Raw genomic sequence first — 26917 nt, forward strand, 5'->3', positions numbered from 1 at the left:
CCCTGGGGCACCATTGTACAAAGTTGACCCACTGGTTGAGCGCCTATTTGCAAGTATATCAAAGAGGTTGACTTGTCGATGTGTTGAATTTGGTGTCTTTCACTTTGGGATCACACTCTGGCGAGAACACCTGAGCTTCGAAAGGCACCCAGAGATCAAGAAAAAGTGAACGTTTGATTCTCTCACCTTGCCACCCAACCACTCAGTCTACATTGAGATCTCAGCCGTGTTAGGTAGGCTTAAAGATTCGATCGGAGCTCGTGACTGTCTTAAGTGTGGTCATCTTCGGGTGTTGGGGGCATTATATATGGAGAATCAGAATCAAGTGAAGAAGGTATCCTTTTCGGATGAACTGTGCAGTGATAGTGCCATGAGTGGACCAATGGACTTTGCCAGAAGGCAGAATCAGGCCTACATGAGTGCCATGCATAAATCGCCTGATCCTGCCCAAGTTGAGCTCCAGCGGAGCTCTTGTGGGGAAGGGAAGGCAGTGGATGTTGTGGATTCGAGGAGTGCTACAGTGAAACCCTTCAGTGACACGTACAAGACCTTCTTCTCATCACCCACGCACCCAGAGGAGGTCAAGAAAGACACCTCCTCCCCTCAAGAATGCAGTGTGATGGAGCTAGAGGTCAAAAGGGACAAACTCCGTTGGCTCCTCATATCTGAATGCAGTGTCCTGCTAGGTGAGGACAAGCTCACCTTCGAGGGCTTCCAGAAATGTTTCAAGAATCAGGTATGATGATTTCAGAGGCCCTCTCATCACCTGCCGAGCCCCCAAGAGAGATCAATTAGCACTGAACCATGTAATTTTTCGCACACTTCCAATAGAAGGGGCATAACTTGATATTTCAATAAATTTTTCTCTAGACGAAAGGGGACTTTTACAGTAGACTCTCGCTAATTCGGCTCTTTTAAGATCGGGCTACTTTTTAATTCGGGCAGCGGTTAAATTTGAAAAAAGTTTGTTGACATTTTTCAAGTTTGATTATGATTATCAAATGAATCAAATATAAGCAAATTTGGCATGGTTTGTCTAAGTTTTGATGTGATTTTGCATTATTGAGGGATTTTCATGCAATTTATGTTATATTTGAGTGTGTAAACTCAATATTTATATGCACATAAATAAAAAATCGTTGCATTTCAAAAAGTTTGTCGCCCGAATTTCTGTCTAATTCGGCTGACATTTCGATCCCATATGCCCGAATTTGAGAGAGTCTACTGTACCTTGCTATTGATAATGATTTATTTGAACGATTTGAACAATAAATGTTCTCATAAATCAAAATTCTACTGTAATTCGTTGTATAAAATGAGAAAATTGCGTTTTTTGCAATAACTAGGGAACAAAAACAAAATAAATTTAGTTTAGTTGGAATTCACGGTTTCTACAGTTTAAAAAATTGCTAAGTAAAATAAAATTTACGAAAACGCAAAATAAACAAACGTAGTCAAGCTCACTAAATACTTTCTAAACACCTTTAATGCCATACAATTTACATCGATAAGTATACTCTACCTTTTAACCCTTATTATTTGAGCCATTCTTACGTACAATTTTCAAATTACATTTGGTGCATTTTTAAATTACAAATTGCTTTTGGATTGACGAAAAGGAACGCTACCAATCTCTTTTGAAAAGAAGAAAAAATTCTAATATTGTATTTCTGAATTCAGAAAACTTGCTAAAAACAAAAGCTCGAACTTGAAGTAAAATTGAAATATTTCGATAATCATCTCAATTCGGAAATAAATTTTTAAGAGTTAAATATTTAAATCGGTCTTTAAACACTGATTCATACTCTCCAGTCAAGATTTTTATTTTTAAAATGTCAAATTTCTTTGAGCCTTTAAAATAAACACAAGGATCGGCTTAGGGATCAGCTTCAGTGTCGGATCTTTTATTCAAATCTCAAATTTTATTATTATAAATTTTATTATTATTATAAATCAATTATTATTATATATAAATTATTATAAATTTTATTCAAATTTTATGAAATTTTAAATATCAAATTGATTTGATATTTCCTTCAATATTTCTTAATGGTAAGGAATCTTCTTCGTTCAGAACATCACAGAACTACTGGGATTTCCTTGTTCATGAATGAAAACACATCCAAGATCAAAATCCAAGTCAGGACACATGTCTTCCTGCTGCTTCCTCCAGAAAATCCCAGATTCTTGGAATTTCGCTGTACATTTTGTCAAATTTTCCCAAGAACCCAGTTTGATTAGCACTTCTCACCTGCTTCCTCCAGGAAATCACAGACATTCCGGAATTTTCTTCTGTATTTTGTCAAGAACACCCAAAATACCCAAATTGGTCAGAAGATTTCTCCTAGTTCCTCCAGGAAATCACAGATCTTCTGGGATTTTCTTCTGCATTTTGTCAAGAACAACCAAAATACCCAAATTGGTCAGAAGATTTCTCCTAGTTCCTCCAGGAAATCACAGATCTTCTGGGATTTTCTTCTGCATTTTGTCAAGAACACCCAAAATACCCTAGTTGATCAGAAGATTTCTCCAACTTCTTCCAGAAGAAATTTTCTGACCAACCATTGTATTGAAAAAAACCGACGTTAGGGAAATTTACTAACTTGGGTATTTTGGATGTCCTTGACAAAATACAAAAGAAAATCTCAGAAGATCTGTGATTTCCTGGAGGCACCAGGAGAATCTTCTGACCAACATGAGTATTCCAGACATACTTGACAAAAGGTACTGCAAAATTCTAAAAGATTTGAGATTTACTGGAGGAAGTAGGGGGGAAGTCCTGACAAAGATGAGGTTCTGGGAAGAATTGAGCAGGATATACAGCAGAATATCTGGTGATGTCTACGATGATATTCTGAGATGTTTTCCTGTTCATAAACATGCTAATTCCAAGAGATGTTTTCGACATTTGAAAGGAACTGAATGACTAGAATAGTATTCTAATAAGTTGTAATATTGAAGTTTTAATATTGAAATCAATTTTTTCAGTGTGTAGGCAAATATTGAAATATTGGTTTCAATATTAAAGCTTTATTTCAATGCCACTTTGAAATGTTATTATTGCAATAATTTATCTAGTGTGTAGACTGCTTAAAGGTACATGGGAAAAATATGAAGTGTTCGAAGCCAGAGTGTGCCCTATTTCAATTTATAAAAGTCAGGATGTCTCTAGAAATTCCGTTAAGCCACTTCCCCTGCAACTGTGCGATATGAGCTTTCCACGCGCGCGTGCTCTAGCAAAAAAAGCTCTATCTCTGTCGTCTGTCCTGGAAAGCCTCCCCTGGACAGCGTGTACAATATATGTAAGAGTAGCATTACATTTAATCGCAATGTAATTTGCTGGCTGAACATTCTACTCTCGGCTCTTAATGTGTTTTTATTTGAATATTTTCCTTGACCCAGTTGCTGGCCATCAGTGCAAGCGATAGTTTTATGCCTCCTATAATATTAATAAGCAATAAGTGAGAGATGAAAAAGAATCAGAGAAAAAAGTCTGTCAGACAAAGAGATCATTGTACCGATAATTGGGGAGTTAATGTATAGAAATAAATAAAGTGTGAAAAGGTGAAAACAAGGAGAGTCTAATTATAAAAAAAGCTCCTTCCAATCGCACCTTTCAATTTGCAATACTTTTTTTTGAAAGGTGCTACTTGAGTCGCTTTTTTCCCACGGATTTTTTTTTAAAAATATTAATACACAATCTTGCTTCCAAGTTGCGAGATCAAAAGGAGCTTTTTTTGCACACAGCGGCATCTTCAAAATATTTATGCAACACCTCATCTTAAACTAATTATCCCAATGAAATTGAAAGTTTCGAATCTCACAAACGAGCTGTGATCTTCAACCCTCCGTTCAATAAAACCAGCAACATTTTTTTTTGCATTTTTTTTAAATAAACTATTTAACACTGAAATGCTTGTGCGAAATTTTGACGATAATTTGTCGCAATTAACATAATTAAAATCTTGTTTTAAAATTGCATTCATTCTTCTTGGAAATTTAATTTCTCGTTGAGTGGAATATTTATAAGATGAGCTCTGTAATTTATTAATAATAAATTGATCTTTTAACATAAGCGATATTTTACAGAAATTATAGGTCTGGTAAATTATATATTATTAGGTAGGTGCTTTATATGGAAAGATGATAGAAATACAAGGGTTTTTGTAAAATGTGTGATATTAATTCGACAAGATAATTGCAGGTCATGGTGTTAAATTAAAAAAAGAACTGACTTTGAAGGAATCAAACAAAAAACTATGTTGAAAACTTAATAATAGTATTAAAAAGTTCAGGAAAAAGAACTCAGAAAGAAGAGTTTTGTTGAAATTTCTTCTTCCGACAATGCAATGGAACTAATGAATGGAACACAATTACAAAAACTTTTCCTTCAAAATTTAAATAATAATTTAAATATTCTAAATAAATATTTTTCAAAAAGGTTGAAAATATTAAGTTTTGCATGAAATTAGCAGTTTAAGGCATAAGCGTGAAACAAGTAATTAACTGATTAAAGATATTTGCTCTAAAGCTCAGGTATATTCTTCAAAGAATCTCTGAAGTGTTTAGTTTTTGCACTTTTTTATTGAATGTCTGGTTAAATAAAAAATCTTTACTTGAAATGAAAGAGGGGAATCCATTCAAGTAATATTAAAGAAATAATCTTTTTTTTTTTATTAAATCAGTGATTTTCTGAAAGGATGACATAACTTAGCACCTTTAAAAAAAAATAGAAGAACGCAATTAGCGAGAAGATGTCTTGCTTTAAACAGATTAAAAGTAAACGGTATTTTTGAATGGATTAAAACTACTCTTTTTAAGGGATTTCGTGATTCTCTACACTTGAGAGAGAGAAATCCGAAAAAGTTAAAATAACATTCCGGAAATGTTAATTTTACCCTACAGTATTGATCTGAAATCGGTGTAATTATTATGCTTTTTAGGTGTATTAGGGGTTAAAGTTACCCTTTTCATGTTATTTTTACCCTTAAAAAGATGTAAAATCAACATTAAAAATGTTGATATATTTTTACACCGAAAAAGTGTTAAAGTTATGAGGAAAAAAAAAGTTAATCGCACCCCCGTTTTTTTCTCAGTGTAGGACTAAAAACCGAACTCAATTTCTCAAATTTCTATCAAAACAATAAAATTTTCTGCTCAAACTCCACAGAGATAGTAGAATTATAATCGAAAAATTTCCAACTCCTGGGAATCACTTTTCTCAACATTTCTTCGCGTTTTAGGTGATTTCTGAAAAGTTATATTACCCTTGCTTGTTTGTCTGATCCCTCTAGCAGTCAGTCTCTAGGTCTAGAGACCAAATGGTTAGAGATAAATTCTTCAGACCTTTAGAGGATCACCATCATAAGTCGATTTCCGCATTATTAACATATTCCCCAGGTCAAAGGTTAAAAAAGCTCTAGAGAACGAAGTCTGAGAAGTATACAGTAGAGTCTCGCTATAGGCCATCACTCTATAGTCCACAATTTATCGACCGTTGATTTCAAAACACTGATTTTAAGTTAGGTTATGTTTTTTAGTATGCGACATGTATAATTATTTTAATATTTTTGGCAAACTTTATTAAGTAGTTGTGATAATTGTGATCCATAATGAAGAGAGCGAGGACAAGTACCACAATCGCAAAGAAAGTGGAAGCCATCGAGCAATTTCAATACTAAAAATCGTTGATACTTTTAAAAAATTACATGGACTATAGTGCGACCCAAGTGTCAAATTTGAAACCAAATATGGACTATAGCGAGACTTTACTGTAGTTCAAATTTCAAGATTTCAATTCAATTTTCAATTGAAGATTTTTCAATTATTTAACAAACAAAAAATTTCCAACTTAAAATGAATCTCCTGAAAAGTTGTCATGCTGAGACAAGGTAGTATATGTAATTGAACCGGTGATAGTATTTATCACTTATGATAAGTGTATAAACCCGTTTCTGTTTGAAAATCACATGTATTATTTATAAATTATTTTTGGCGATCTTTTGAATGATTTTATAAATTGGTTCAAATCAGTTATGAGTTGATAAACGGTAGGGTAGAGTCAGCCCTTTTCGCCATGTAAGCACTTTATCGCCACCTAATATAAAACAACTAATTTAAGGCATTTATGAATAAGTAGCATTTCAACACTCATATGTTCTGTTCTAATATTCCAATACGTTATTACGTCTCTTAATTAATTGAAATTCGTTTTAAAACAGGTGGCGAAAAGTACTGAAACAAGCATAATTGGGAAAAATGCATATTTTTCAATGAGATTCTCTAAAATTCTCGAGACGTATCCTAGATGGGTCCCGGTCAAAATCTCGAACGTCAAAATCTCGAAAGCCAAAATCCCGAACGCCAAAATCCCGAAAGCCAAAATCCCGAATGCGCCAAAATCCCGAAAGCCAAAATCCCGAATTCTTAAAAGTGTCATAGCTACTCCCGCGATTTCACTCGCGCTTGCTGGAGGCAAAGGGAAATCTGTGTCTTAGGAAATTATTATAAACATTTTCCTCCATATAATTTCATTCCTTTCAGGATTTAGAAAATTCGGGATTTTGGCTTTCGGGATTTTGGCCTTTTCGGGATTTTGGCGTTCGGGATTTTGGCTTTCGGGATTTTGGCTTTCGGGATTTTGGCTGCCACCGATCCTAGATATAGATACACACAGAAAAATGGAAAATTCTTAAACAGAAACACCCAGGAATTTAATTTCAAATCCCATCCAATGAATGCCAATGCCCTAATTCTAAATCCTTGATCATTTAGTTTTAGTTGCAATTTGGAACTCCGTAGACATTTTGCATTTTACAGCTAATGCAGAACTTAAGTTCCCGATCTCTTAGCTTGAAAGAGATAGGGATTCTAGCCCATTTCTTTCGCTCAGAGCTTCTAAACTTAAACGCCTCGGGGATTCACATTCACGTCCAATTTAAGTTTCCAGGATGTTATATATTCTTAAATTTAGAGTCAAAATTTTTCTGTGTGTAGATATTGCTTCAAAGTATCTTTATACAAAAATTAATTTTAGTCTGACAAAAATATCACACCTTACGAGGCCCCTAAAGCTTAATGGTGGCGAAAAGTACCGACTCTACCCTAAATATTGCAAAAAATACCTTTAAGTTAATCGAGGTGGGGATTACGGAAATCTTCGGGAAAATGCAATTCATTCACGGAAAACTCATCAACTTTTTCCAGACCTTCAATTTAAAATATACCATCTTAAGTTACGATTTCGAGCATTTCGTAAAGCGTAGGACGCTTTGTCATTTTCTTAAATACAAAATCTTAAGGATAACAAAATATAACAATAGAAAAATATTTTTTTGAAATTTTCATTTGAAAATGTTAAAAATAGAGCTGTTGAACATTAAATTTTCGGATTCAGAGACCCTTTTCGGATTCAGAAGCTTAGGAAGAAGGAAAAGGGGTGCTTAACAATTTGACCGAAAGACAAACAAAAATTTAAAAATCAACTTTTGAAGTTTAGTCTCTGCGCTATAAAGAAAATAGTTTCCAATATCAAATTGGTATAAGCGCTGAAAGGGAGGTATATGGCTCTGGTGATTTAAACTCAAAATATTGCAGCTTTCCCCTATTAAACCATCAAAATCGAAAATAAGACGAAATCTTCTTGAAAGAAGGCAATACTGAGAGTTTTTTGGTACGAACGAGAATCGTTCAGTACGAGTTTCTCAAACAAAGTGATACTATTAATAAGGTTTTGCTACCGATCAATTTCGATTATGTAGGGTAAGTGTACCAAATTTCTGCCAGCTTGCAATTCCGGTCATATTTTTTGTTCCTCAAATTTCCATAAATTTTTAGTTTTTACATACTCTAGATATTATACAATGCAAAAAATAATAAAAAAAATCGCTTCGACGAGCAAGATAATCTGAAAAAGACATTGGAAGAATTCCGGAAGGGCAAGAAACTATGAGAATGAATGTGGCCGGCATAAGCCACCAATGATATGTCAACATTTTTATTCCTTTTAAAATATATAAGGAATGATTTTAGAGAAAATAAAGACGATAAACTGTCTACAAGGTTCCATACAACACTCCTTATAAAAAAGTAAGAAAAAATTCAATTTGTATTAAGAATATTACATTTCAAACTTGAGACTTTAGCGCTTTCTTGCAACTATGCCGAGATTTGGCACACTTATCCTATTGATCGAAAACTGATCAAAATCGGTTGAAAAACAGAAGCGCCCTGATATTACAACTTGACAATGTTTCGTGGCATTGCACTTTCATAGTCCACGGCAATATTAAAAGCTAAAATGGTGCTGCTACCTTTGGGGTATTCTTCAGACTTAGCTTCTTCCTATAACCCTATAACTAATTTCATTAATTAATTTCATTAATTCTTATATTTTTCTAGAAATTTTCCATTTTTCATTGGCAAAATTGTCTAAAAAAGTACCTGGTAGGGTAAAGTGATATAAGTTGGACATAGCGTTACAAGTTGGACAATTCGCCGGTACAAGTTGGACAGGGATTTTTCTTGATAAATACAGTATTCTTTTTTTAACCACAAGGAACCAAATTATAAGACTAAAGCATTAAAAATATACAAATAAAAATGAAGTACTAAATTTATTAAGAAAAAAACACTGTCCAACTTGTATCATTGTCCAACTTGTACCATGATCCAACTTGTACCACTTTACCCTATATGACTCTCTAATATTATTCATACAAAATATGAATCAATCAATTTATAAAATATCAATCGAGGAATAAAATTCCTTATGCCTGAAATATACTATAGATATTATATTTTTTATTAGGATTTTTCCATGTAAGATCTATCATACTTAAACCAAATTTTTGCGTACCACACTGTTCATGGAACTTGATAGATGAGATCTTTTACATTTTAATAAGCCTACCTTACGGCGTTATCACACTTGCACATTAAAATTTTAATGTGATTCACATTAATTGTCGCTTGTGAGCATCCAAATATGTTATTTGTGTCTTTGAGTAACTTAATATTTGGGGTTTTTCTATTTATTGATAAAGAAGTGGACTTAGCCTATAAAAATAAGTTTAAATTTACCTAAAGCATAAATATTTTTCACATTAAAAAATTAAAGAGAAAATCGCATTTTTCACATTAATGCTATAAATCAATTTATATCAAATTTTGCGGGCCAAGTCTACCTTTTTATCAACAAATAGATCAAATTTTGAATATAAAATGATTCAAACACACAAATTACACATTTGGACTCTCACTAGCGACAATTAATGTAAATCATATTAAAATTTTAATGTGCAAGTGTGATAACACAGTTATAGTGCTATTCCAATGAAAAACGGGGGAATCTTTCTTCTAAAAATCTTCTTTAGTACATGGCTTTCTTATGTGCTTTTGCATAATCGACTTTTTGTTACATTGGTACCTGTCTGGACTGTTTCCCCCAGTCTTGATCGTATTCCAAAAACCACCAAATGGGATCGTACGAAACATGGGAACTTTCCCCTAATAATTTTTCTTTTTTTATAGTTTAAATGAGCATATAATTAAGAATTCATTATGTTTAGAATGATATAGATTATCTTAATAGTTTGTAGATTTTAATCATGCTTTTGTTTGTCCTCAAACTAAATTTGGGACCTTTTGTATAGACCACAAAATTATCTACGATCATTTGTAGCAAAGCTCAAAATAATTGATTTTCTTTTAAAGGTGAAGGATGGGATCCCCATGTTTTCAATCGTGATTTACAAAAGTATAATTACATATTAAACACGTGCATTAGACTTTCAAATAAGAGGATCATCTAACACTTGAGTCATGAAGTTAATTTAGATCAGTTCTTGGATAAGCATTTATGCACAATTCAACTTTAAGAGGTGTTGAAGTTGCATCTTCATTGATATGTAAATAAGGAATGAGGTTTAAGCAATTGCCCTGGAAAGATTTGCAACTGGATTTTCGGATTCAAGATCTCCGGGTGGTTACTTTCACTTTTTTTTGTTATTTAATAAAAAACACAAATCGAGATCAACTCCAAAAGTCAGCTTTTGTCTCAAAATAATGTATATAAAATCTTACGCACAAATTAGAGATCTTTCGTGACTTTGAGTAACCTTTTTAATGATCAAATTGAATCATATGGAGTTTTTTTACGACACTGAGTCTGCATCGAATGTGTAATTACACTTTGCTTGAGCTAATTGGTACATTGGCAAGATCAGGCTTTGCGGGAGCGCGATCCTTTGAAAATATTGATCTCTTCGAGATTTATGAAATGTGTCACAGCCAAAGACCTTCCAGTTGGGTCATCGAGTGGGGAGAAAATCTGTTGAAAGAAATGAATTTATGCGAAACAATAATTTGTCTCACAATATTCCAAAGATTATTTCACTTTTTAAATGGCTGCCATTGAGATATTTTAAAATTGCAAGAAAAATTGAACGGTGCTTGAAATTATTCTAACGCTTGAGATCATCCTTGATCTCCACCATCTCGATGGATTCCTCCAAGCACTAAATCACGTATTTGTGACGAAAGATTAATTGGTAGTGAAAAATGTCAAATATTCCTCAAGTTAATGATTGAAACATTATTGAATGAATCATGAGGTATTTTTTTTTATTCGCCAATTATTCTCTCAACATGTCATCGATTTTTTTTTGTACAAAACTCACCTGGAAAAAACAACTTTTTCATGCATTCAATTGAATTTTCCATCACCCTCCAAATGCACAAATTATGAATTATTGCATTGACACATTCACAACATTCCACATTCTCTGCTATATTGAATTTTATCACCTGCACCCATGTACATTATTATTTGATTTTCGCACATTTTCTTGTTGGGCAGCAGCAGTAAAAAAAAAACTTGGCAAAAGTTGTATGAAAAATTAATTACACAATTATAATTACACGACTTTTTGTCATTTATTCACGCGCGCGCACGCACCTTTTTCTCATATCTCACCTGGAGCGTGAATTCTGTAAGATTCTTCACAATGAAAAAAATTCCAGAGTAACACATTATACAAATTGAGGTTTGTTTTAACACCAATTTCTAATTAGGAGGAATTTCACTGGATGCAATTCGAATACCTTTAACGCTAGAAAGATTCCTGCCCAAGCAGCAATTTTTTCTTAAAATAGTCTTGTAGAATTCTCTAAGTAAGGCACTATAGAACCAAAAATCTATTAATTTACTTATATCGCTCTTGCTTCCATCACTGAGATTACTATAAGTAAAGTGGCGCACTCTTAAGGATCTTAAGAGCTGCTATAGGAATTTCCACAGATAATTTTCATTTTAAATCTTTTAAAAGTGCACTAAAAGACTTGTATAATATACTTGGTTCTATAAGGCAGCTATTTTGCTTCTTGGGATGGTGTCCTAAAGAAGATTCGAACCCACGACACATTCATCATAGAGCGAGAGCTCTTCTAATTCACCCATTGAGTACCACTTCCTTTTTTCTGCTTGGGGGCACTGCTCTCTCCCGTGGGTGGCGCTGGCAACTGTTCTCAATTTTTAGTTTTCAAGCTTCTAATAGAAATTTTCTGGCTAAATTGAATAAGAATCTCCGTAAATTTAAACAAAGATTTTTGTTTTTGTATATGAAATCAACAATTTTCGCACAAATAAAAAAAATCCTATAGGGTGGCGGCATTACTTATGGCCAGTCTATACTTGTGGCCACTTCGCAGATATCTTCAATTTTTTCCCCCAAATTAATTTCGAAGAACCACAAAATTAGGAATATTTGATGTGCTATCATTAAATGAAACTTTTAAACTGATTTAGGGTAAGTGTACCAAATTCCGGCCAGCTTGCAATTTCGGCCACATTTTTGTTCCTCGAATTTTCATGAATTTTTAGTTTTTGCATACTCTAGAGATTATACAATGCAAAAGAATAACAAAAAATGTAGCTTCGACAAACCAGATGACGTGAAAAAGACATTAAGAATTTTAATTATTTTGTGGGAATTATTTCACTGATGCGGCAGACAGTCAAATATACGTCAAATCGTTAAGAAAGTTACAAACGATCTCACAATTTTCAATGACTAAATTTTATATCTTCAATTAAAAATATTTAGTACTATTTTTCAAAATTTGTTTTCTTAGTAACTATATTTTCATTTACCACTTGATTTTGATGATTTTTTAAACAAAAAATGTAAAATAAAGACATGGCCATAAGTTATGACCTATTTGATAAGATTATTAACTTATGGCCACAGAATTTGACGTGTGGCGCCCTCAAAGATATTTGGTCTAGCGAGTTGACAGTTGTGTTATTTTGATTCAGTGAATTTGAGTTTTCTAGCAAAAATTTAATAAAATTTAAGGTAAGTGTTGAAATTATAACATAAAATTGATTATAAAAGAGTAGTGTGTATGATCTTGTTGATTTTTTCAATAAACCTGCATTTTGTTGTAAGTAACCTAACTTTTTCTCTTATATCCCTCTTAAAACAATGCAAAATACGAAAAAAAAAACCCTATTATTGGACTCAAAGGATGCAAGAAGTATTGAGAAGCATTGAGAATGGAGTGATCACGACAAATATTCCAGTCATTTCAGCTGTACCCCAATCCCCACACAAATTCTGCATTAAAATCTCCGGAAACTCTCCGGGAGAAACATTTTATCACGGATGCTTTCATAGTGAGCAAAAGAGAACAAACAGAGGAGGATATTCTGAGGTGGGTTCTTCATGCAACCAAACGTGGCTTTTCCATCACGAAAGACAGGTTGGATTACTGGTCACTGTGCGCAGAATCAATGTTAGTAGTCTGCTACTATTGTGAGTAAAATGTTTGAAAAACTATGAAAAACTTGTTAAGAAAAATAATAAAAACCTATGAAATTGCGTAAAATGTTTTTCTTTTTCTTTTGTATTAAAATTATTTTATTACAAAGTTTGTTTTATATCATATGAAATTGTGGCCATAAGTTATTCCACGAGTGGCCATAAGTTCGTAAAAGCGGCCACAAGTTATGAATTTTATATATGGTTGGGAAAATCACATATTTTCCGGGGTTTGAGGGATTTTCCTAGTAAAATCATTTGAATATATCGAAAGCAACTCTATGAAAGAAATTACTCTTAAAATTTTTCTTTAATTGGTCAAAAAGATCAACAGCTATAAGGAGATATGTCCTTAATGTGGCCATAAGTGATGCCTGAACCCTATCTTTAATTAAGCATCGTTTACTTACGGGTCTCAGGGTATTCCGATTCAAAATCTCCTTTTTGCATTATAAATTCTCCATTAATTCATTTCTGTTCAATTTTGCCTGCTTTTCTACACGTATACAATACAGTAGGCTCTCTCAAATCCGGGTATTTATGACCGAAATGCTATCCGAACTATGAAAAAATTCAGGTATGAAGTTATTTAAAGAAATAGGTATGGTATGAGTATTAAGTTTACGATAAAACATACTCTATTGTTGTTCAGTAGATGAATAGATATTAGAATTATTAACATATAATACTACGAATGTAATACTATATAATATCATATGTATTAAGAGTATAATAAAATTTAGTAGTAATAAGATTTATATTGCAAGATCAAGAAATAAAGCATAAGGCATAAGACCAAAATATAATTGTGATATTAATTAATGGCTAATTTATATTAATGTAAATAGTATAAATTCCGGCAATATCTAAGATTTCCCCACAATTTTCCCAATATTTCCAATTTCCCCTCAATAATCAAATTGTTAGTCAAAATAAATCAAAATCCATTTATATTGTTTGTTATGGCTCCAGCACGCCTTTTATGCCCAACGCACAATAACTTTTGTTTAGTAAACATGTTTTTGACATTTCAATGGGAGTGAGTGAGATCTAGATCTAGTCATCTCGCTCATTCTCATGAGAAATTTTGAAAACATGTTTACAAACAAAAGTTATTGTGCGCTGGTCATTAGATCAGGAAAATTTCATAAAATTTAAATACACATCACTACTACACTACTGAACGAAACTTAGAAAATTAATGGCTTTTTAATTTAAAGGTAAAAGACCGAGTGACGTCGAAAGCATTCAGTGAAAACATTGGTAAACAGGAAAATAAATTTGAATCTAATCACGATTCTAATGATAACAATTTTTGATGTTTCTAAATATTTCTACAGCAAGAATTTCATTTTAAAAATGAACTTAAAAATAAAAGCAGTTCTATCAATTTTTGTATTGCATATCACGGCAATACAAGCTGAGGTAATGCAAAATATCTCATATTTTCATTAAGTTTACTTGTGTAACAATTACTTTGTTTTAGTTGATGTACGATGGGATAGTGAAAAGAGGCGAGTGTTATGAACTAGTTGAGAACTACGTCAATATTTCCTGTTCGGTCAAATTGATAAATCGCACAACTACTTTTGGTCAAATAAATTTTGTTTCTTATTATGATATCGTAAATCCCATTGCAAGAATTACCGTATTTTACCGATATACAATCTACAGACCATTTTTAGTTGACGTAACTGAAAATCCTTGTAATTTGTTGAAGACTGCAAAATACACACCTGTAATGAATTTAATTTCGAATAAATTGCAGAATCATACCAACTTTCTTAGTGAAGGATGCCCAATACGAAAGGTAATGGTGTAAACACGTATAGTAATGGATAATATTTTGTGTAAGGTCTAAAGAACTATTTAAATGTAATTCTTTAACACAGGGAAAACTATATTATGTAAAGGACTACAATATGGAATTCTCTAATTTTCCTCCTGGATTACCAAATGGTGACTATCGCATTGATATCAAAGCAAAAGAAGACAGTCCACATCAGAAATGGCTAGTGTTATTTAAGATTTATTTAACACTAAACCGAAAACCATTGGCAGACATTTTGTGGAGCCGAAAATATTAATTCATAACTTTTCTCCGTTCTATTCTGGAGGATGGTCACCAACGATAAGACGGCGGTGGCCTCTATTACTCAAATGGCTTTCGGTAAAACCTGTATCTGTCAAATTTGCCTCCTACAGTAGACTCTCTCTCAATCGAGCATTTGGGGAAAAATGTCATCCATATTATCGATAGATTTGGTTGTCAAAGTCATTGTAAATTCCATAAAAAGCGCTCAATTATTATAAAGACTCATGATAAAATAAGAGGAACTAAAGCGAATTTGAGAAAATTTGCTTCACCGCGTTGTCACATATAAGATTAATATTAATATTAAGAAAAGCCGGAGAGAGATGTATATAGTATTCAAAATTTCAAATGGAATATCACGTGTGTTAGAAAGAGTACACTCTAGTGGAATAATACGTTGAGTAAGATATTACTGTTCGTATTAATTGCTTTCTGAACCGTATTACAGGCAATTCGACCAATTTTCCATGCGTGCCAACTGTGATTCGGTCAGTTTTCGAGCGAAGCGCGAGAGAGAGGCATGATAAAACACTTTCTATCTTTTTTTGGCATTCTCGGAGTTCAGAAAGTATTAATCTTAATATTAATCTTATATGTGACATTGTCATCATAATTGAACGTGAAAATTACTAACAAAATTTTTCACCCGATTGAAAAAGAGCCGATTGTACGAGAATCTACTACTGTATAGCATTAACTCAAAAGCAGTATTGTTGATATTAAAAATTATTGGATTATGATGGAAATTGGAATTAAAATAAAAACACGTTTCTCATGGAAAATGAGATTCAAGATACAGTGCTGTCTCGCTATATGCACAGTTTGGGTACTTTTTTTGACAGTTCTCTCTCTGAATATGCACAACTTTTTTGAAATTCCCAACGGTTTTTTTCTTTCTTTTAAAACATTATTATTTTTTTATTGTTCTAGAATTTCCCGTGTTATTTTAACTATAATATGAGACAGAAAAAATAAAATTAAGATAATTAAAAACGAGAAAAATTAGTTACCAAGAAAATAATTGTCTTTATTACTTTGTCAAAATGTAAACAAATTTATTTTGAATGCAACCGACACAAAAGCTGTGCATATAGAGAGTGTGCATATAAAGAGACAGAACTGTACTTAAAGGCAGTTTTGATGATATTTGGTAATCATTTGAAGAGGTTCGTTGTAGATATCAGGTTGGTAAGTCATACTGTTTCATCTATTAGGATCAATTATGGTCAGATGACACATTATTGTACAAAACATTTTAAACTCATCTCTAACTCTTAACCCTAAAAAAAGTTAACTGAGTTAAAATAATGAAATATAAATTCAAAAAAGATTTTTAATAATTTTTTCGAAAATACACTTTTGGCAAAAAAAATTAATATGGTAGGCTCTCCGAAATTTTGCTGATAGAGACCGAAAATGACACACAAAAACCCATGCAAGAAGGGGGATTTTTGACTTCTCGTAGTGTCTTTGACAGCTGTCACCCGAATATCGAAAAGCCGAATCAAAGAGCCAAATATCGGAGAGCTCTGTGTTTATACACAAACTAAACGTGAAAACCGATACAGTAGAGTCTCCTAAATTCGAACGCTCGGGGGGTATTTTTGACATTTCTCACCTCCCAAATTCGAACGATTTTTTCAAAACTAACGAAATTTGTGTGAGATTGAATTGTACTTTGAATCAAATTCCCGTACTTTCTCGCAAGTCTTAGTGGTAACATACTTCCTTTTCATTTTACACGACCATAAACATTCAGGAAGAAGCACATAAATATGATTTTCATTCACCAAGAATACGAACTTTCTAACATAACCTCGCAATTGAAATTTTGAATCCAAACGGCGTTCGAATTTGAGAGATTCAGATTTGAGAGACTCTACTGTACAATGGTATTCGTCTGCCTCTCGAAATGCATTTTCTATCCCAGGCCAATCCCAATTGGCTGAATCTCCCAAAAGTCATTTCAACACTTATTTTAAACTTCACGCCACCCAATCTCTTTCTCTCAGTGCACCTTTCTCACTTCCTTCGCAATTGATCACGTTTTGCTCTATTGTACGTGGACGTCTGATCAACCCATTCATGAGCACACCTGTTCATTTCACTTTCATTGACACGACGAGAGGCATGAATTCCAAGTCTTTGGTGCACGAGTAAATATTTGTGTGGCCAAAAGAGATTGATTATTTGCATTATCGCTAAAGTACGATCAAAAGAACTTGGTGATATTCCAGTCGGAGATTGACCATAAATCACCATGCAAAAACATAATATTTTCCCATCATCTTCCATGTTAAACAAGCAATTAACTACTGCCACAATCCAATTTATCATCTTCTCAATGTAGCTGATGGATAACTATTAAGACGCTCAATTGATTGTTGATTGTGATTTTTGCATTGATCTTAAACCATCTCGACTTTGATGGGAAATCACGATCAAGGCTGAAACACTTGGCACATCACTCGAAATCACGATTAATGCGTTTGATGATTCTATTTTAGAAAGTTCGTTTGTGATTGTTTGGTCTATTACAATATTAGTTAATACAATATAAATACGACAAGTACACTTAAAAAAAAACAATTATTGTATTTTTTCTTCAAAATTTACTTTCTCCGTGTTTTAACAAACTTAGAGAACAAACGGTAGTGGATTTCTTACATAATATTATTTAATTTCTTAATTTAATTCAACTAGACCCGATACAAACAACATCATTACTACTATATCCTCTCATTGAATTTCCAAAATTGAACCAATATTGATCGGTCTAAATATTTTGGTCATGTGTTTCGTGCAACTCCCTGGCAAGTTGCCTGAAATTTGAAGCCAATTTCTCATATTTCGATTTAAATTTATATGGGATTTTTTTTGCACTCAGGACCGTTACGCTAAATATCTAAAAAGTGAGAAGCTTTTCCGTATTATAAGATACCTTTCCGTATAGAAGGATAAATATACTAAATTTTTGTTTAAAAACATTTTTTCCTCGGAACGCTGTGAGCTGAGTCCGAGATCAATTTAGGAATTGGCTTCAAATAGCTCCATATAAAAAGGCCAACTTGCCAGGCGCTTGGTTTAGCGTTTCAATCTTGAAATTGAATTAAAAAACGGAAAGAAAATTGGATTTTTCCACTGAAAAATCTCTCAAGACAACGCGACTGATAACGCAAACATTTTTTTAAGAGTAGGAATCTCATCATAACCATAACCTCAATGTGTGTAGGCAGTGAGAAAAGATGGGGAAAGTTCCCTTTAATGGCTTCTACACATTGGGAACAATTTTTGTCAAAAATTGCATTTTTGACAGCATTTTGATGTTTTTACCTAGAGCGGTGCAGACAATTCCCTTCAAAAAAGCAATTTTTGACCCCCAAAATTCAACTCGCATTCGAATTTTCACGCATTTCGAGTTGAAAGCAGTTTTGAGGTCACCTGTAAAGAATCTCAACTACCATAAGCTTATTATCTGGGCTTATCTCTGGTTTCTGGATTTTCGTCACATTTTCCGGTGAGGACGCCTCTTTAGGGCGATCAATGCGTTGATCATCATTCAAGCTTCAATCAAAGGAGCAGAGTTCCCTTATAAAGTAGAATCCAGTAGGGGAATTTCATAATTTTCGTGGCATTGTCACGCGTGAGTTCGAAACCTGACAATGCCATTCGAGCTTTTTACGTTATATCATGAGTTCGAAAATTCAATTCATTGAATTTTTAATGATTTACTTGATGATTTTATGAAAATACAGTACGCCTTGGTTAATTTTTTTAACTAAATTTATTGTCATTTGAATTGCCAGAAATCTCAAAGATGTGACTTCTGACAATGCCACGTGAGCTGAAATGGCAATATCATGGCTACAGAATCGCATTTTCGAAAAAGCTCTCCTGAAGTTCAAATACAATTTGTCATATGGCATTTCCAGAACTTTACCGAATTCCCCTCCAGTAGGGGAATTCTGTAATTTTCGTGGCATTATCACGCGTGAATTCTAAACCTGACAATCCTATTCGGGCTTTTTTGTCATATCATATGACTTCGAAAATGCAATTCATTGAATTTTTAATGAAATCACTTTACTTGATGATTTTAGGAAAATACAGTAACGTCTTAGTTGATTTTTTTTAACAAAATTCATTGTCATTTGAATTGCCATAAATCTCAAAGATGTGACTTCTGACAATGCCACGTGAGCTGAAATGGTAATATCACGGCTACAGAATTGCATTTTCGAAAAAACTCTCCTGAGGTTCAAACCCAATTTGTCATATGGCATTTCCAGAGCTTTACCGAATTCCCCTCCAGGTCGGCTTTAATATTGAGTGTCTTAAGACCTTTCATAAACAGGTACTGGATCACGTGACGATGGCTCATTTCTTCCATGTTTAATTTTTTTCTGAGCATACTTTCAACAGCTCTCAGAGAAGAAACTAAGCAACGCATTGCCGCCAACTTGAAATTTAATCTTTATAATGTTGGTACTTTGGAAAAAAGTTACTGGTCAAAATCTAAAAACCCCATCTATACACAAGGCCAGGGACTTCTGGGACTGCCCTCGCGATTAGCGTTTTGATTCAAACTGTTTTTCGATTTGTGTCTCTCATGAGACATAAACACAGTTACGACATTTTTACAACTTCTTTATGACATTGTCACAATGTAATCATTAAATTCCTTGTCGAAACTTCTTTTTTATGGATCTGGCCCATCTTTTAAATCGGGAAAATTTCACGAAATCGAAATTCAGATCGATTTATTTCTGAAAGACACTGTTTCGCACTCTTCTTCTTCTTTTAAACGTCATAACAAATTCAATTTAGTTCAATTTAGGCATGTGCAAAGCATTTGAGGAAGAAAGGGATATGAATTTTGATTTCATGAAATTTAACCGATCTAAGGAATGTACTGAAAGTTTTAGCTTTATTCTTTTTATTATCTCTAACTCTCTAACTTTAAATTTTCTTTAAATTTAGCTTAAGGCAAAGTGCCCTCGCTCGATCGGTTTCTCGTCTCGACCGGTAGATTTATTTATTCAATTTATTTATATTTGCTATAATATTTTGCGTATGATCTAACATTAATAGGTCAATTAATCCATGAATAATACGAACCAGTGACAAATTCATAGAAATTGATGAAATTGACCATCAAACACTCAAAAATTGATCCACCGGTCGAATCGAGGAACCCGGTCGAGTCAGAGTACTTTACCTTACAAAGAAATTTCTAGATTTGAGTAAAATTCAACTATAGCTTCATAAATCAATTAAAAATGCCTTTTATTCTCAATTTAATCTTGTTCCGAATAAAAACGCAAAATTGAGCAACAATACTGTTAATTTATACAAACTGATAGAAAAAAATAATTCAGGAAATATTGCAAAATCCGATTTGTTTTTCCGCTATCATCCATACGGGAGTAAAAAAAAATATTATTCATCGCGCGCGAACTCCCAAATGAATTACATTCATTGATTGAAATCTCTTCGGAGAAAATTAATAAACCTTGGGGGTATATTTTTGCGCGAGATAATAAAATCAACAAGCTTGTTCAGAGCTTGTTCATAAGCAATATTGAACGCATTTCACCAGCTTTATTGTTTTATTATTAACCGTCTGCACGATCACCAAGATCAACCAATGAAGATCACTGGTGGCCACTATAAATGTCTCTCTGGATTATTATGAAAGCTCGTTATATGTTGTGTTCCTGGCTAAAATTGATTCTCTTATCGTACAAAATCACATTGAGACGCCTAAATGAGTCTGTTGCGATTTTTATGGTCATCTCAATCATGCCCAAGATCTGCCATAAACTCCTCAATGGCTCTTTATGCGTCAAGATTGTGATCAAAATTAAATTAATTGCGTTGATTTTTTTTTTTGCAGAAATTTCTGCGGAATTTCTTTAGGCTGTTTGATCTGGAAAATGAGGATACACTGTGCCAGGAAAAGTGGATTGAGCACCTCAAAGGTAGGCTCACAGAAGAGAAGCAAATTGACTTTGCTGAACAGCTGGAATCTGTGGCTTATGTCCTCTGTGGCGAGGGAAAGATCTCTTTTGAGAAATTCTGCGAGATCTGGCATGCCAAGGGGATTCTGGACAAACTCTATCGATTGATCGATACGGATTCCCTGCATCAGGTGTCTACGCATCAGATCATGGAATTCATATCAAATCTCACGAATGCACGGCCCAAGACGGGCTTCGATAAGAGCTCTCTGGATCGCCTTGAACATCTCTTCCGGAAAACTGTCGGTAATGAACGGGAAATTCGACGGGAAGACTTCAAGAAAATCGTCACGTCGAAGAATCCCTTCTTCACGGAACGTGTCTTCCAGATTTTTGACAAGGACAATTCAGGATCCATTTCCCTGCAGGAATTCATTGATGCCATGCATCAATTTGCCGGACAGTCGCCAGAGGATAAGATCAAGTTTCTCTTCAAGGTAATACTTAACGTTCTCTAAACGTTCACTCAATCAGATATCATATCAAAATTCAAATTAAAATCGGAATGATTCATAGAGGGATCCTCGTCTATTGAAGTAATTAATCAACATAAGTCCAAGTAGTGTAGACATAGGAACCTAATGTTTACAACTATCCCATGTTTACCAGTGCCCCAGTTACCCCTAACCACCAATTCGAAAATGAAAAAATTATCACAGACTTTTTACCATTTTAAAATAAATTATTTACCATTTTACAATTATTTTAAGATTTTAAAATCTTGAAAAAATGACTTAGGGTAAATGTCGTAATTCAAAACCATTTCCAGACGCTTTAACTTTGACAGAAGATTCAACGCAATAAGTTCATATTTTTTCTGAAGAAAATTACATAAATTTGCTTCTTGACTCTTCTAGAATGTTACTGTTTAATGGAGATTCTTTAGATATAATTTGAATACTTCTTAAATACAAGAAAAATACGCGAGCGTGAAATGCTTCTATTGGAAACATATTAATCCAAATGGAGACAAGGGAAAGTTTCTAATTGGAGACAAACTGTGTAACTAAAACCGCGACGAAAGGCTTCCAAAACCTTGTTGAATTGCTCTTGAATGCAGGATTTGTTCTCATTCCTGATCTTTTCTCCTTTCCCATATAAAATAATAAAAAAATCTCTCCAAAAAAATCATATTTTCGGGATTTCCTATTGAAGCATTTGCAGACACTTCAGGAAAACCCTTTTTGTTCACGAAATAGGTAATTATTTCATTTGAAAACTTCACGTACCGTTAACAATAAAGATTAGCACTTAATTTAACTAAAATTAGCCAGAAATATGACATAAATGTTAAACGAAACGAATAAACAACAGTCACCTCATTGTGTTTTTCATTGGAAAACATGGTCGATCAATGAAAAATTCGATAGTGAAAAAGTACACTTTTAATTTTTTTTTGAGAAATTTATAAACTCAAATTTGTGAATATCAATGGATTTTCGCTTTATTTGGAACAAAATTAATTAAATAATGAAACTGTGGCATAGAAAATATATAAATATAATAATTTAGTACCTCATTTATCATAAAAACAATGACGTTTCCATTTGGAGTAGCGAAAAATTTCCATTTGGAGCAGGTCTTGAATTAGTTTAGTTTACCCTATGAACAAAAAGAAAACTCACAAATTACAAAAATAACTTTTAATAGTTAAAAAAAATATATTAAGGATTATGAGTGACCTAACCTCGAATAAAGGTTATGTTGTAACCGAAAATTTTCAAATTTTCCTTTACTTAACTCTGAAAAGTCTGAAGTGACATTTACCGCCAATTTATTTTTTATACATTAGTACAGCAAAAAAACCTTTGGATATTTATCAAATTTTATTTAGAGGTTATGTGCAGAGATTTTATTTAGCTTTATTAAAGGAAAATTAAATTATTTTCACATCTTTTCATTTAATTATGAAATAGTGAAAAAAACAAAGAGCGATTTCTCTGTCAGATTTTTAAGTTAGAATTTTTTGAAAAAGACAGAAACATGTTATATAACCACGATTTGTTATGTTTTCTAAGGTTAGAATTTGATAAAATTCAAAAACAAAATATTTAAGGTCTCTTCTTAGTGGTGAGTTTAATAAATAAATAATTTAAGAAGAAATCATTTTAGATTAAAAATCAGAAAATTTTCCGCCAAAAAAATGTAGAAAATCTGAGGTTAGGTAGGACATAACCTAAATTAAAAAAATAACCTATTCGCCAAATAAAGAAAATGAGCCCATTTTCCAATTCTACGTTTGAAAATACGAAATAAAGGCGCTAGCATGGCTATCATTCTTGAAAAAAAATTCAAATCTTCAATTTTTTTTATATTTCTTGAAGAAGTTTCTGTTTAACCTTAAATTTTATGGAATTATATTTTTTAATACGCTTTCTGTATTGGAATCGCATGTTATCTGACAGTATATTGTTTTCTATTGATAAAAACTCATTTAAAATCTAAAATGATTTTTTAAATAATTTGCAATTTATATTAATATAATTATTATATTAATATAATTAAGCCGAACTGCGAATGGAAATGAGCAAGATGATCGTAACTGACCATTCTATCTTATACTTTATATTTTTTTAATATAAGTTTTTCATACTAATAATAAATTGTAATAATTTTGACAAAAATAAAAATTTTCTATTCATTTTGAAAAAGTCTTGTGAATTTTAATAATATTGTTCACATATGGCTAACTTCATTTTAATACTAAATATTTTTATGAATTTCTAAATACTATTAATAATATTATTATTAATAAATAATAATAATAAATATAATATAATATTAATAATGTTAATAAATAATAATAATAATAATAATAATATTATTAATAATATTTAGAAATTCATAAAAATATTTAGTATTAAAATGAAATTAGCCATATGTGAACAATATTATTAAAATTCACAAAACTTTTTAAAAATGAATAGAAAATTTTTATTTTTGTCAAAATTGTTACAATTATTATTATTAGTATGAAAAAATTATATTAAAAAAATATAAAGTATAAGATAGAATGGTCAAGTTACAATCATCTTGCTCATTTCCATTCGCAGTTCGGCTTTCGAATACATAGTTGCAAAACAAATTTTGTACTAAGATTATTTTATTAGCCAATACACCCACCATAAAAGCTAGTTGTCTATGCTAAAGCAAAATATTTGTGACATTCTCCATGGATGTTCATTGTTTTTATTGAAAAAATAATAGAAAAATAAAAAAAGAACGCTAGGAAAATCAAATTTTAAATAAATTCAGAAATAAAAAATGCGTTTCTGCTATTTTATTAATGTTAATGGGTCTTGCAGACTATTTGGTTTGTGTCCTAGATAATAAGCCGTGGTTAAACTAGCCTTCAGGTTAGATTTTCTCCGGCAATTTTTTGTAATTTTGAAGATAATTCAGCTTTATCTAATCAGAAATGAAAGTGTCTTGGATAAGAAGAGACGGTGCGTCATACGAGATAATTGGTATTATGTCCAGGGTAAAATGGTATGGAATCAAATCTAATTCGAAACTTTGAGATTTCCTAACAGTTTTAGATGGCAAAACTCTACTGTACTCTTGAATATAAAGTCTTGTACTTCTTCGTGATTTTCATTTTGTCTTTGACCATCTGTTTCTTACTGTTTCAGATGGTCAAAGACAAAATGAAAATCACGAAGAAGTACAAGACTTTATATTTAAGAGTACATCTTTATAGTTTTGTCCCTTTGCCATCTAAAACTGTTAGGAAATCTCAAAGTTCCGAATTAGATTTGATTCCAAATTACACCATTTTACCCTAGACATAATACCAATTATCTCGTATGACGCACCATCTCTTCTTATCCAAGACACTTTTATTTCTGATCAGATAAAGCTGAATTATCTTCAAAATCTTCAAACAGTGAGAAAATCTCAAAATTCCACAAGAGACATGATTTCGAATTACGCCATCTTACCCAATGATTAAATTTCTGTCTACAACAAATAAATAAAATTAATAAAATAATGAACTTCATTTGAATTCCAAATCGAACAAAAATGTAATGAAAATAAAATCCATCAGCAAACTGTAACAAATACGGCTACAGATTTTTTTAAGAGTATTTTTCATTATCTCATTAATAATTTTTTGTGGTGAAGGTGTACGACCTCGACGGAGACGGCTTGATTCAACACCGTGAGTTGCAGCATGTGATGCGAGCATGTATGGATGAGAATGGGATGAAGTTCTCCCAGGAGCAAGTTGAGGATCTGACTATGGCGATGTTTGAGGATGCTGATCCCTACAATCGCGGTGCCATTACCTATGAAGCCCTCAAGAATCAACTGGAGAAGCATGGTGGTCTCCTTGAGAATCTCAGTATCAGCATTGACCGATGGCTCGTGCCATTGCCTCAGGAGACAACGCGAAAGGTCAAAAAACCACTGCCTCATCAGCTGACAACTCCCTATCTCAAGAACAACTACGTCTACCTGAGCTTCCTCTGTCTCTTCGTGGCCATCAACATAGGATTGTTCATCTCCCGAGCCATTCAGTACCGCGAGAGCAATGGATTCGTGATTCTGGCCAGAGCCTGTGGTAAGTGAAATCGAGAATGCCCGCAGAATACTTAATAAAATAGTATTTGCTTTCGCCGTGGGAGAGTTTTTTTTTAATGAGACCACGCGATCGGAATAATTGATAGACTCCCAGCCAGAGTTGTTGTCTAATACTAATCTTAATGCCAGATTAGAGACTGGAGATTAAGTTAAGAATTGCTAATAGCCATTTAGTTAAGTACCCCGAGGTATTAACTCTAATACGACTTTGTAACTTTGTCTAATCCTTCTAAAGACCCTCCATCGCGTTTAATCTTCAAACTACAGAATTCCCCAATCGGAACCCTTTCCTCCAAACCCGTTCAATTGGATTGAGTCGTCTGACCAACTTCCGATCAAGTTCAGTCCAAGATAGGCGACTTGGCGGCAAAAAAGCCATGTCTTGGAGGTTTATCGTGAGTTCTCTTGGGAATTTTTTCCCCATCAATTCTCGCTAATTTGCTGTAATTTCTCAATCAGTGGTTCCACGTGCTCCTTCTCCTGGCCTCTGTGAGTCACATTTGTGCCACTGTGGATCTCACCAATGTCAATCTGCACACCTTCAAATACTTCAAGCACCCTCAATTGGGTCCAGTGCAGAAAGTTCAATCAATCTTTGTGTACTTCACCCTTTTGCTCTTTGGTCATCCACATCAATCCCAGACCTTTCGGCTCAACTTTGACCCAGACGCAGGGAAACGCTGGAGACCACATTTTCAAAGACAATTTGGACGCCACGGAGAGAATCTCATAGCTCTCCTTGGTAGTGGCAAAACGAGAAGGGATCTTATTCATTATGGAGCAATTCCCAGGAATTTTCCCCGGTTTTAAGATAAAATAATTAATTAAAAAAAGTTATGAAAGTGAATAAATGGTTTTATTATAAAAAAATCATTATTTAGTGTCCTAATTGATAAAAAAATACTATTGTGCTTATTAGTTCGTGCATTGAGGACAGAAAAGCATTAGGGGAAAGTACTCTCCCTTCGAACGTTCATGCCTTCGAATAATGTGAATTTCTTTTATTTTTCCTAAGAGACTTACACACAATTACCACAAAATTATTAACAATTGTTAAAAAGCTAACTAATATTTGATAGAAATATGTAAGTTTCTTGGGATAAATAAAAGAAAATTCACATTATTCGAAGGCATGAACGTTCGAAGGGAGAGTACTTTCCCCTATTGGTTTATAAAAAAAATACTTGTTTTAACCGCTTAAAATCGTTTTTGACTCTTTAGAAATTCCAAGATTTTTCAAATTAGTCAATAATTGCACAAATCGGTTGAGAAATACGTTTTCTAAAACTAGTTAATCTTTGCCCTTGAAAGATCTTCATTAGGAATTTTTCAAATATAGTTTCGTATAGACGAAAAATCAGCCTAGGTTATCCCCATAATAAAATGTCATGCGATTG

General features: G+C 32.9%; 1 protein-coding gene across 1 annotated transcript in view; it reads left to right on the plus strand.

Annotated features, from left to right (window-relative positions):
- Positions 1 to 244: 244 nt before the first annotated feature.
- The window catches only part of LOC129800422 (NADPH oxidase 5), a 38786-nt gene continuing 12113 nt past the window's right edge, over positions 245 to 26917 (plus strand). The window contains exons 1-3 of the mRNA XM_055844775.1: positions 245 to 736; positions 20813 to 21373; positions 25062 to 25500. Coding sequence (XP_055700750.1) covers positions 308 to 736; positions 20813 to 21373; positions 25062 to 25500 — 1429 coding nt within the window. The 5' untranslated portion in view covers positions 245 to 307. The remainder of the gene's footprint in view (positions 737 to 20812; positions 21374 to 25061; positions 25501 to 26917) is intronic.

Source organism: Phlebotomus papatasi, chromosome 2 (genome assembly GCF_024763615.1).
Source record: "Phlebotomus papatasi isolate M1 chromosome 2, Ppap_2.1, whole genome shotgun sequence".
Lineage (NCBI taxonomy): Eukaryota > Metazoa > Arthropoda > Insecta > Diptera > Psychodidae > Phlebotomus > Phlebotomus papatasi.